Below are 12,164 nucleotides of genomic sequence, written 5' to 3'. Positions count from 1 at the left end.
GTCTTACCTGCATACCCATGGTCAAGTTGTATGGCCTTCAAGGCCTCTAAATATTGACATTTGAATATATTATTATGATAGGCCCCAAAAGAAAAATGTAGGGACTCTTCCTTGAAGTATGAGGGGAGATGGATAAAATGTACTGCATTATAGACTAGTATCAAAAAATGGGAAAAAAACCTTTCCAACTGGTTGCAGTTGGGTAGAATTTTGAATGTAAGGATTGAGGAAATAAAATTATGGAACATAGATGAGATTAATACTAGAAAGCTTCCTGTTGGGGGTGATGAGCCAAAATAGTACTTGATTTTTCAAGATCCAAGGTTCACAAATTACTTAGAGTAAGCATCCCATGCAGAAGATGTGTGTGTGTGAGAGTCCTCATAGTGGGTAAACTGTTAATTATTAGAGTAACTATAATCAGGATTCAGGTGGAAACGAAGTAGATTGCACTGCCTTAACTATAGACTTGCACTAATTTTGATCTGCTTCATTTCTAAGTTATAGAAAAGTGAGCTCTGTTGCCAAACTCCCTGGGTTTGAATCCAAGTCCTGCCATTGACCTTGTAAACGTTTCTTACCTTGCTTTGTTCCCAAGTTTTCCCAAATGTAAAATGGAGATAATATTGGAACCCATCTCATAGACTATTGTGAAGGTTAGATGGGTTATTTAATGCATGTAAATCATAGAACAGTTCCGGGAACTCAATAAAGTCTAGGCATTGGTGGTGGTGGTGTATAAATTCATCATGCACCGAACATATCAAAGCTCTTTCGCACATGTTTTTCTGTTTGAGTCCATTTGACTCTCATAATGAAGCAGAGGCTCAGATAACTGTGTAACTTCCCCAGGTCCCGCCTCTAGTAAACACTAGCACCTAGGCTCGAGCCCCTGGCTTCCAACTCCTTTTGGAGGATTGTTTTTGGATTTTTTTCATCCCATAGCACTGACTGGTTCTTGCCCAGAAGCAGAGCTGTATGGGAAATTGTGACTCAGAGGTCAAGGGGATAACGTGAACTTGTTGGGTCTCCAATAGCCCCTGATTCTCCTCCTGAACCTCCTCCCCTGCTCTGCCCCAGACTCTCCAGTGCCGTGACTTGAACACCAAGTTTTAAGGAATCATCAAATTCTACTCTGACACGTGTTTGGCTTTGCATCCTCAGGTATGAGGGGAGACTCTTACTTCATTGGAATGAGGAACCCGGGGCAGCAAGGGCACATCGCAGACGATGGAGGACTGTTCTTGCTCTGCTGCATAGACAGGGACTGGGCTGTAACTCAGTGCTTCGCGGAAGAAGCCTTCCAAGCGATCACCGACTTCAACGACCTCCCCAACTCGTTGTTTGCATGCAACGTTCACCAGTCAGTGTTTGAAGGAGAAGAGAGCAAGGTAAGGCTTTCCTGCTCCTGAAACATGGGCTCTGTGGCATTAGCCCAAAATATGTCCATGGCTCCCTTGTGACTGACGTTTTGAAGTGGTTGAAACTTGTAGCTGGTTTTGTTCTTGGCTCACAGAGCAGGAGGAGGAAGGCCTGTTCTATGACTGGCTAACTTTGGAGGTACTGATGACAAGGTGGTAGATGAGACTGTGTTGAATCAAATCTTGTCCTCTGCGACTCACAGGTCTCTCTGACAAAACAAGTGGTGTTAGGAACAGTGATTGCAGGCGGTATCCCTTGGGCTAGGAAACAGATGTCATAAAAAAAAGAAATTATCAAATTATCTTCCCCTATTATGCCAACAACATAATTCACCTTTCTCAAAACAGCACTAGCTCTGTTTCATCCCTATCTCTCCTGAAGTTGGATGAATATTCTAAAAATAGCTTTCATCCAAGAACTGCAGCAGTTATAAGAAAGGTAATTTGGTGTTGGCCCTCTGAATCCTGCTCATTGATTCCACAGAGGATGGAATTATTATGCGTGTGTTATAAGAATGTGAATGAAAGTGGTTAACTCCTTGATTTGAAATGATTGGAGAATGAGGTTGTCTGTGTACAAGCATTTCCCAGAAAATGAAGTTTCCCACTTGAAGAGACAAACCTGATTTATTGTAAGTATTCTTGGAAATCAGAGTAAAGATTCTGTTGGAGATCTTCCATTTCAGAATTTTCTGACTTTTTAAGTGTGTTGTGTAAGTAGATCAAATGATCAAACCTTCCCTTGTGGACATGGATTTTTAATTGTAAATATCCACTATTATCCTATGTTATAAAACATGGCCGACATTTTGGGAAAGAAAGGCCTTTTTTCTAAAAACGAAGTATGTGGCTCTGTGTGAGGTTAAGGGTAGGATTTATGATTTTACTCTTTCAAAAACAGTTTTTGCCAATTGCTGAAGTCCAAACTCTGTTGTCTGAAAACAATTACCTATGGTATTTTTCCCTGTGGATTTTATGAGTTTTGTAAGCAATTCTGATAGCCCAGAGGATTAGGAATTATTTCAAGCTATTTAAAGATAGTTTTTATAATGCTATTATTTTGGAGTTGAACGATTGAAAAAAATGGACTAAAAATAGCTTGAAATCCAAGCACTTAGATGTGATTAGAACCTCCAGAGCTGTCATCACTGGATTATCTGAAGTCAGAAAATAGCACAGAAACTGAGAATTTTACTCTTGGATTATATCCAGGTTATAACACAGATTGTAATTTACTCAGAGCAAGTAATTTCCCCTGAAATCTACCTGACGCTAACTATGAAACAAGGTTCCATGTTTTCTCATTTTATCAGCTACTCACTTGAATATCAACAATTAGAAGGATTTTCCTTAGAGGTTGAATGGGGATTTTGACTCTTTCCTGATTAACTATTTCCCAGTAGATTAAAACAACAACAACAATAACAACACCTCAGAAGGAGCTAATCTCATTCAGGAGTGCTGCTCAAGAAAGGCTGATCAGGGACCAGAACTGGTTATGTGGAAAGCCCGAGGCTTGGGCAGAGTTCATGGCAATGTGCCCAGATCTATTTTGATATTCTAATCTGTCATTGAATCAAGGGTTACAAAATATTCTCATTTATTTTGAATACAAAGTTGGTACTTTGCATCTTCACAGATAATATTTGGTTTTAAAATAACCTTGATAAAATATTGAGGTGAAATCAACCAGATGTATATATGTAGTTCAGTGGAACAAGGTTCAAATTATTTGGATCACATTTTTAGCCAAGAAGGTGAATTTTATACTTAGCCAATGTCTACATAATTAAACTTATTAAATCAGACAGGAAATGGAGATTTGCTAGGTCCTGGGATATAAAATAATCAGGTACAGATTACATTTTGATTTAATTACATATATACAGTTTAAAGGTGACAAAGCAAAATTATCAGATACCACATGAGTTGACAATACCCAGGAGGCATGATCCCTGGGATTCTAGGGGGAAAAGTGTTCCTCATTTTCACTGCCACATGTTTGTCTTCAAGTTCCATACTGTCTTCTCTTTACCTCCATTTTTTTTTTTTTTTTTTTTTACTGCTTTAATAAAGCTCATTGTCTTATTCACCACTTTCTCAGGAACTTCTTATGACAACTTTCAAAGTTCATGATTCTGAACCATGAAGTCTGATGATAGTTATCTTTCCCAAAGGGTGCACATTTGGGGCGCTGAGCTATACTGGTGGGGAGATATTTTTAGGCAGAGAGGATAAAAAGCAAGAAGCCTTTTTAGCACTTGTTTTTGCCTGTGGGCAAGGCTGGCCATGGTGATTGTCTAAAATATTTGGCTTTGAGAAGGTGCCTGGGAGTATATCAGGGAGATAAGGCAGCAGAAATGATGCTTCGTGTTCATTTCAGAGGACCCGGTGGGTAAGCGGTAACATGTGTAACTTGTTTGGGCAGAATTCTTTTTTCTTGATATTGATGAGCTAGATTTAGCTTGTTTCTTGCCATTCTTATAAAGCATGCATTTTAACTTCCTTAGCAGAATAGGAATGAAAGGTTTTGCTTCTGTAGCCATCTTTCCTCTATTTTCCCACCTGTCTGAGACACTGCTCCTAAGCCCTTTTTCTTTCTGAGGTGACGTGGAAGGCACTGAATTGTACTGCTCTTAATATAGGTAAGAGGACATTATCTTCTGGTTATGTTTGTTCCTGCTTATCAAAGTGACAAAGAGTCTGAGATGCTCATTCCTGCTATCCTATTTAAATTCTAAGTTCTGGCACCTAAGGAACACTTTGAAAACAGCCTTGTGAAGGCCATGATGTTCACTCCTTTTCTGTGAGATTGTATTTTGATTTGAGGCTTTTGCTAGGCATGAGCACATACATACTTCAGTGCGGCTTGTTATGGGCCCGATGGTTGAGATTTGTTTATCTAACGCAAAGGAGAACCGGAGCTGGAGGAAATGGACATCTGAAACCTATAAATACAGATTGCTGTATGCATGCTGCAGCTTGAAGCATAAATATTTTTGTGTGAAACACATTTAGAGCTAGGATGTTCACAGCTCGCAGCACCTGGAAGTTGCTAGGGTTCATTTCCCTTTGGCACGCTCACCTGGGTTTGCTTTTCTGCATCCAGTTGGGCTGCAAAAGTCATCTCGAGACAGGTGAGCTGGAGGGGCGTCCTGTGGGCTGCTCGCTATACCAGTGATGGCGAACCTTTTGAGCTCGGCATGTCAGCATTTTGAAAAACCCTAACTCAACTCTGGTGCCGTGTCACATATAGAAATTTTTTGATATTTGCAGTCATAGTAAAACAAAGACTTATATTTTTGATATTTATTTTATATATTAAAATGCCATTTAACAAAGAAAAATCAACCTAAAAAATGAGTGTCATAGGTTCGCCATCACTGCTCTATACTGAAGGTGGGTAAGGGTCTGCTCGATGGGACTTTGGCACTCACTGATACCCAAAGGAGAACAGCAGAAAAACCACCATTAGGCAAATTCAGTTTAAAAAGGAGAAGCCTAAACATTGACTTTATAACGGCTTCCAAAAAATATGAATTCAATGATAATAATGGCAGTAGCAAACACTTATATAGCATGTAACAAGGTGCCAGATGCTCTTCCAAATGCTTTATGGCCACAGCCCTTTAACAGCCATGAAAGCCCTAGGACGGTGGTATCTTTTGGCCTCTCTACCTTCCGGGAACATGGCAGGGTTGTGGTCCCTGGACCCCTCTGGCTAGTTCTGCACAATGTGTAAGTAGAAATGACCTATGTAACTTTCAGGTCAAGCATTTCATTACCAATGTTTGATCCTGAAGGATGTTCTTTTCATTCCACTAGGGCAACTGGCATTGTGCCAGGTAGTTCCAGCTCTACCTGCTCAGGCAGCTTGGGTCATGGAGTGAGGAATGGATTACACAGAGAGTTCTGACCAACCTATGACAAATATGTAATGTGACAAGGAAAAAATAAGCCTTTGTCACTTTAAGGCACTGGGATGTGGGGGTTTGTTGTTGGAGTATTACTTAGTCCATCTACATTGATATAGTAAGTATCCCATTTTTCAGATGAGGAACTGAGTCACAGAGAGGCTGCCCATGGTCCCACAGCTAGTAGCAGCACAGCAGGGATTCAAACTTCAGCTGCCAAGTGACAGAGTCTATGCTCTTAAACATCACAACTGTGCCTCTTAATATGTAAATATTTAATGAAACCTGGCATGATACTTAGCTTTGGAGATGCAGTGATGAACCAGATAGCATAAATTCATTGAGTTTAGAGTCTACCAAGAGAAAATGATTCAAAATAGTATCTAATAATAGACAAAGATGCAAAATGACCATACCTTCTCTATGCCCACCATTGACTAATCAGAGCGATATGCAAATTAACCGCCAACAAAGATGGCCGCTAATTTGCATATACTGGCTGGGAGCGAAGACTGAAGACACCGTAGAAGGAAGCCAAGCAACGGAGCTGAGGTAGTGGAAATGGGCAGGAGAGAAGTGGCAGAGAAGGGCGGGGTAGGAGCGGCAGAGATGGGAGCAAAGCCCTATTCTTGCAGGAATCTTCCTGCAACGGGCATCTAGTAAGGAAATAAACATAATACATGCTCACAGTGATGCTAAATCCAAAGGACATTTAACATATATTTTCAACTATAGTCATGGCCTTTCACACACACACACACACACACACACACACACACATGCACAAGGTTTTGTTGTCATTTTTTGGGTAGGTTTTGCTTTGTTTTCTCAACAAGGGGTCATTTCTGCCAGCCATTAAAGAATATATTCTACCAGAATGAGCATAAGAGACCCAGCTCCATTAGTCTCCTGAGCTTTGTGCTTCTCATAAGTGGATCATCTTCATGCATTGTGAATGGCTGTGACAACCCTACTGTTCAAAGGTGTGACCACTAAATATACCAGTTCCTTCTTCTTGAGCTGAACTGAGGAGGCACTGGTCTAGTCTCACGCTGGCAGCATTTCCTCCAGGGTTTTCAAAGTTAAATCTGCTGAGTTGTGATTTTTACTTGAGTCCCCGCATAAGATTTGTCTCCACTTTGCAGGGAGATGTGAGTGTGTACTTTGCACTTCACCACTGCAGGTCCCAACCCTTATCAGCACTGAAAACTGAAAACCTCAGAAAACCCAGCCTTTCTTCATAACCATTTTGAGAAAGGAAAACATTACTTGACCTAATTCATTCCAAGTCTAACCCGTACTGATGGAAAACTCCTTCTAGTGTGACTATTCATCCATCTCTCTGCAGAAATATTCCTGTCTTAACTGTGGCGGCTGCCTCAGACCTTGCAGGGCATCACCCGATATGAACATATGTACACATTCCATTTCCAAATCCCCAAATTCTAAATCCCTAACATGTCAGGCCTCATGAGTTTTAGACAGCAGGTTGTAGAATATATAAAAATGCACCCACACTCCATGTTCCAAAAGGAGAATGGACGCATAACCAGTCTGGAATGGCTACGGCGTCAAGAAGCACAATGAAAGGCATTTTCCTGTAATGAGCAGCTTGAATCTGTTGGAAACGAAGGACACTTTGGAGCCAGGATGAGCACTGTGCATGGGCACTGCCTGTGTGGCCTTCCCGAGCCATGGGCAGTCTCCTCCTTCAAGTGCCTACAATTTAAAACCTCTGGCCTTGGCCTTTGTCACTGTTCTTGCTGCCCATCCTCTCACCATTTTCCTGACCAATGGGGTGGTCTGAGTCCAGGGGAGACCCTCCTGCAGTCAGGGAGACAGTGACTGCTCAAGGCACAGCTTTCTCTTCACTCCAGAGAGTGTCTATTGCAAAATATTTTGCTTCTCTTCATTTGCATTTTTTCTTTCCAGACTCCAATGTCTTAAAGTAATGAAATACAAAATTGTCTTCTTCTTTTTTCCCCCCCTTGTATTTCCAGCACCTTGCACTGGGCCTGACACACAGTAGGTACTCAGTCAATGTTGAACTGAACCTCCACTTAAAGGGTGACTAAGACACAAAGGGTGAATTTGCCAGGATCATTGATTAATTAAGTAGAGAGATAACAAGGAGCAGAGGAGGCCTCTTGACTTTTAGGTCAAGTTCATTACCCTTTGTACCTCACCATCTCTCAATTCTACCGTGGAAAACAGGGACTATCCATCAGCATGGACTTTCCAGTAAACGGATGTAAAGCAGACAGAACTCAGGTGACTCAATAGCAAGGCTCATGATAATGTAAATGCATTGAGTCCAAATCACTCTTATAGTTAAGACACAATACTCATATGAAGAAATCTGTTTTATATGTCAGTTTTTTTACATGGTATTTCATTCTTTTAGAGGTGACTGACCTATTTAGTAAACCCAGGGAGTAAAAACAATTGACAACATTGCCATTCCAGTTAAAAAAAAAACACACCACATATTTTTTTCTATAACTACTCTTTAAAAAGAAAAGGAAGAGATGAGAAAAAGTAAAAGAAAAGGCAGCAAAGAACACTGAAATCCAGGGCTTTGGAAAACCTTAGAAAACTGTTATGGGCATGATTTAAGCTGGCTGAAAAATTCATGCTAAGGAGATGCTGCAAAGGATGAACAGCAGACAATAATTCACTGTAGCTTGTGTCACTGAATATAGGTTAAAAAGACTAAAATGAACTATCGTGATTTGAGGGTGGGGACACGATCATCAAACATTCATTTTAAATATTAAAGCAGGTAGCAGTTACATTAGACACCAGAATATTCAAGGAATACTTAGGAGTTTGTTTCACTAGTGCTTTTCATTCTCTCTGGGCAGAGGTGACATTTACGGCTGGGGTTGGTGTTCTACAGAATGCTTAAATTATAAAAAGACAGTGCAGGTCCTGGTGCTCAGTCGGTCCTGTTTTCCCTTTCCCCTGGACGATGACTGTCCATAATTAGTCTCTGCTAATCACTTGGGGACACCTGCCAGACGAGAGGCCCAGCGTGGGGCCCATCTGAGAGCTGCTGGAGGACATTCCCTGGAACCATAACCTTTCTTGAAGTGACTAAAATATTCCAGAGACATATTTAGCGTCTTTCTTCTCCCCAGCACTGAGTGACCCCCTGGGGCTCAAGAGCCTGACAAGCCACTCTGAATGCCCCACTTCACTCCCGGGAAATAACTGAGGCCCTGGGAAGAATGAAGCCCGATGCATAGGAGCTGAGAGTATTTCGTTTCTGTGCCAAAGAGCGGGCAAGCATATATTCTTGATGGCACCTGGGGGAAAAAACGGCTGCCTTGTTTCAGTCAGTCCGGGATGATATGAAAGAGGGACATGGGGCTTTTTTCCCTTCTTGGGAAAATGAAGGGACGTGGAAGCCACTTCCTATGGTTTCCATCAGAGCTGCTGCCAGCCCGCAGAGTGACTCTGCGAACAGTTAGAAGGTGGCCCCTGGCAGAAGCTGTCCTAGGGTATACTGCCTGGGGCAAGACAGGTGGATCTGAAAAAACAATGCCCTTTCCTCTGGGCTGAAGGGGTGATGAAGCCCTGAGCGGTGTGGCTGGCTTGATAGGCAGGGGGCTGCCTGGATTTCATCCTCCACTCTCTTCCTGGGCCAGGAGCCCCGGGGAAGTGCACCCACCGTTACAGAGGCCTGGCCGTAATCAGACCGTTTTCAGTAGCTCAAATGTAAAAGGAGATAAATTCAAGGGTAACTCTGAGTTCTGTTGCCTAAGAACTCTCCTCTTTCAGAGAGTCTCAGAGAGGGAGCCCAGGGGAAGGATGGAGGAAAATAAGCATAATTATTATTATTTTTGCTCTCACCAGCTGAAATGGCATGGGTCTCACCCTGCCTTACTTTGACGTTCTTGATTCTGGTCTCAGTTCAGTCATCCTGGAATTCCTGACCAACTCAGAAATAAACAGAGAAAGTCAGAGAGTTTGGACATGAACTTTAAAACCCCACCAACGTACCCTTCGCAGCAGGCCTGACATGTAGCTCAATGGAGGGGGTCAGTGTGATACAGATGAGCTGAGTGCCAGTTCCAGGAACATCGTGTGATAGTTACTTTGTGAGAGCAGGGTTATTAATGCGTTGCTTGTATCTCATGATGATTCACTCATTTGTAATATTAAGCAGGCAGTGTTCAACTACACACGTCTACCTTTTAAGCAGAATGGATATATAGAAACAGAACACGTGCGGCTGATTGCTTTTTAAGTTTGATCAGTTTCTGGTAACATTTGGTAATGCTGTGTTTTGCTGGGCGTGTTGTCTCTTATATAGCATAACCATCCTTCTAAACATGCACACCTGTCAGTGTGTCAAGGGGGAGTTCCATTGATCAGATACATGACATAATTAAGATTTTTCATCTTGTGCTTTGTTCGAAGCCTCCACTTCCTCCCCTCCAAAAGTGTAGCTAGTGTTAACTTTAAATTATTTCACTTGTTAAACTGTAAGTACATAGAGCGCACTGCCGTACGTGCAGGTCTAGTCTTACCCTGCAGCTGGATGGGAATAAGTATGTTGAGGGCAGGAGATCGAGCTTGTCATTCTGCGTCCTGTAAAGTCGAACACAGTTCCAGGCATCACACGGACACTTCCAGGCGACAGAAGAGCCCAGTGCAAGGGCTCTGGGTTCAGAAGGGATTGTCTCCACTGCACCCAGTTGTGTGATCGTGGCCAACGCAGCTTCTCTGAACCTCAGTTCCCTCTTTTGTAAAATGGGGTTAGCCACACCTTCCCGATGGGCTTGTTATGTGATTACATGATCCGAAGTGGGTAGAGGAGGTGGCACAGCACTGGATCTTGGTAAACATGGGCTCCCGTCCTCCCTCTCCTTCATCCCCGTCCCCACCGTCCAAGCACCTCTGTCTGGTTCAGGAAGGAAGGGGCTCTTCTAAAGCAGGTGGGCAAGGACAGCATGTGTGTGGGGGAAGCTGGATGAAAGGCTTATCTTAGCCAGCTCTTTGCAGGAACCTAACGAAGTTGTGTTTTTATATCATAACCTTGGGCTTCAGGAAAGTTTAAGTTCAGTCTTGGCCACATGAAAACATGTTGTTAGCTGTCCCCATAGAAAGGTCACATGATCAGAACATAGTGCAAGAAAGCTTAGTTTACCCTGAGAACTGGTATTCTCACTGGCAAAATTATGTAGCTTACTTGATTCCCTCTCCCTCTCCCTCTCCCCCTTCCCCTTCCCCTTCCCTTTCCCCTTCCCCTTCCCCTTCCCCTTCCCCTTCCCCTTCCCCTTTCCCTTTCCCTTCCTCTTCCTCTTCCTCTTCCTCTTCCTCTTCCTCTTCCTCTCCCTCTCCCTCTCCCTCTTGTTTTTTTAGGCTTCCCAAGAGTTCAAATTAAAAATTAATACTCAGTTATAGCCACTCTATTTGTACTCTATTGGTCTTGATATTCTGCTTCTTTTGTATCAACCTAATTATGTATAGGTGTAATGTGAGAAAAATTTCTGAATTATCTGATCAAAGTTTGTTCATGTTTTTTATGAGAGTGTTAACCAGTTAACTGCCATGCATCCAAAACGGAAACCATCTTTGCGTCTATAGAGGCTTATGACATACAAAGGGTTAGCAATTACTTTCCAGCAGACAAGGAGGCTGGCCAGGTGTCACTAAGGGTATGCTTTGTCGATGTTTAAAATTCCACTACAAATATAAAAAAAAAAATCACCTGAATTGGTAGATTCTAACATACACCATCCCCCCCTATAACTCTCATGGTTTAGAAGAATAGTTTTTAAACATCTTGAAGAAAAAAATGTAACTTGGCCAACACAATTACCAACAATATCTTCCACAGCACGTGTGGGACTAGCACATGGTCACATTGCTAATTGCATCATAAGTTTGTCTCTTAAATCTGATCTTTATTGGAATATTAATTGGTGAGAAATGAGCACATATAAATCATTTGAGGATATGTGTGTTGGTTTGCCCTTGTAATAAATCGCTCTAATTTTGAACCCTAAAGGCCTAGAGCTATATTATTTCATGGGAAGTTACTGTAGTTTCAATGCCTGACACTTGAGATTTTATTCTTTCCCCCAAATAGATTCGTTTCCTCCTTGGTATTGTGTTCTGTCCAGTTGCAAAACTTGGGCCAGAAGCCCACTTAAATTTATCACCATGTAGATGAAGTTCAGGGCTGCCCAAGGGGCATAGATGAGGAAAGTTTAGCTTTTCAAATAGCTTCTTTTGAAAGTTTCAGAGAAATGAGTCTTTGGTGTCAAAAATTTGGCACAGATAACTAGCTTCCATGAAATCTGCTTCCTGCAGATAGTCCTGCTCTAAATGTGGGAGTCGGGAGTATGGGGACATGATGATTTAGAAAGAGGAGAAGAAAGTGCATTCCTTTGGTTTCCTGGCCCTGCCTTTGACCTGCTTCCTGTCAACAACTGGGCTCTCCACTCTAGCGCGTTGTCCTTCCCCTAAACAAACATGTCTGAGTTCACATTTCTGTGCAAGTAGCATCCCTTTCAAAGAGTCCTCTTCTGGCACCACTGGTAGCACATTCCTTGCATTGTCCTGATCTGTGCAAAGTCTTTACATTTGATGTTGTGGAAACAAGGAAGTCACTCAGAGGCATGTGTATAGCGCTTCAGCTGGGTAACCAACCCGAGTAAAATTATTTTTATTCAAAAACAGCATCTACAAATATGCCACAATGAGAAAGAGCTACACAATCATAGGAATGCTTTTCCTTTGGAGCTTGGGAACTGACTTTTGGGAATTCCAGAAGTACATGAGGAAGGTATTGCTGCAAGAGGTCACCGTTTTAGAA

The 12,164-nt window shown here is 42.2% G+C and overlaps 1 protein-coding gene across 2 annotated transcripts in view; it reads left to right on the top strand.

Annotated features, from left to right (window-relative positions):
* RCAN2 (regulator of calcineurin 2) overlaps positions 1-12,164 on the top strand; it is a 249,491-nt gene that overhangs the window by 40,055 nt on the left and 197,272 nt on the right. For both annotated transcript variants that reach the window (XM_081094259.1, XM_081094260.1), the window contains exon 2: positions 1,165-1,391. In XM_081094259.1, coding sequence (XP_080950385.1) covers positions 1,167-1,391 — 225 coding nt within the window. In that variant the 5' untranslated portion in view covers positions 1,165-1,166. The remainder of the gene's footprint in view (positions 1-1,164; positions 1,392-12,164) is intronic.

The sequence above is a fragment of the Myotis nattereri genome (genome assembly GCF_964212035.1).
Source record: "Myotis nattereri genome assembly, chromosome: 6".
Classification (NCBI taxonomy): Eukaryota; Metazoa; Chordata; class Mammalia; order Chiroptera; family Vespertilionidae; genus Myotis; species Myotis nattereri.
The sequence above is the reverse complement of the archived record's forward strand: the minus strand, read 5'-3'. Positions and strand labels throughout refer to the sequence as shown.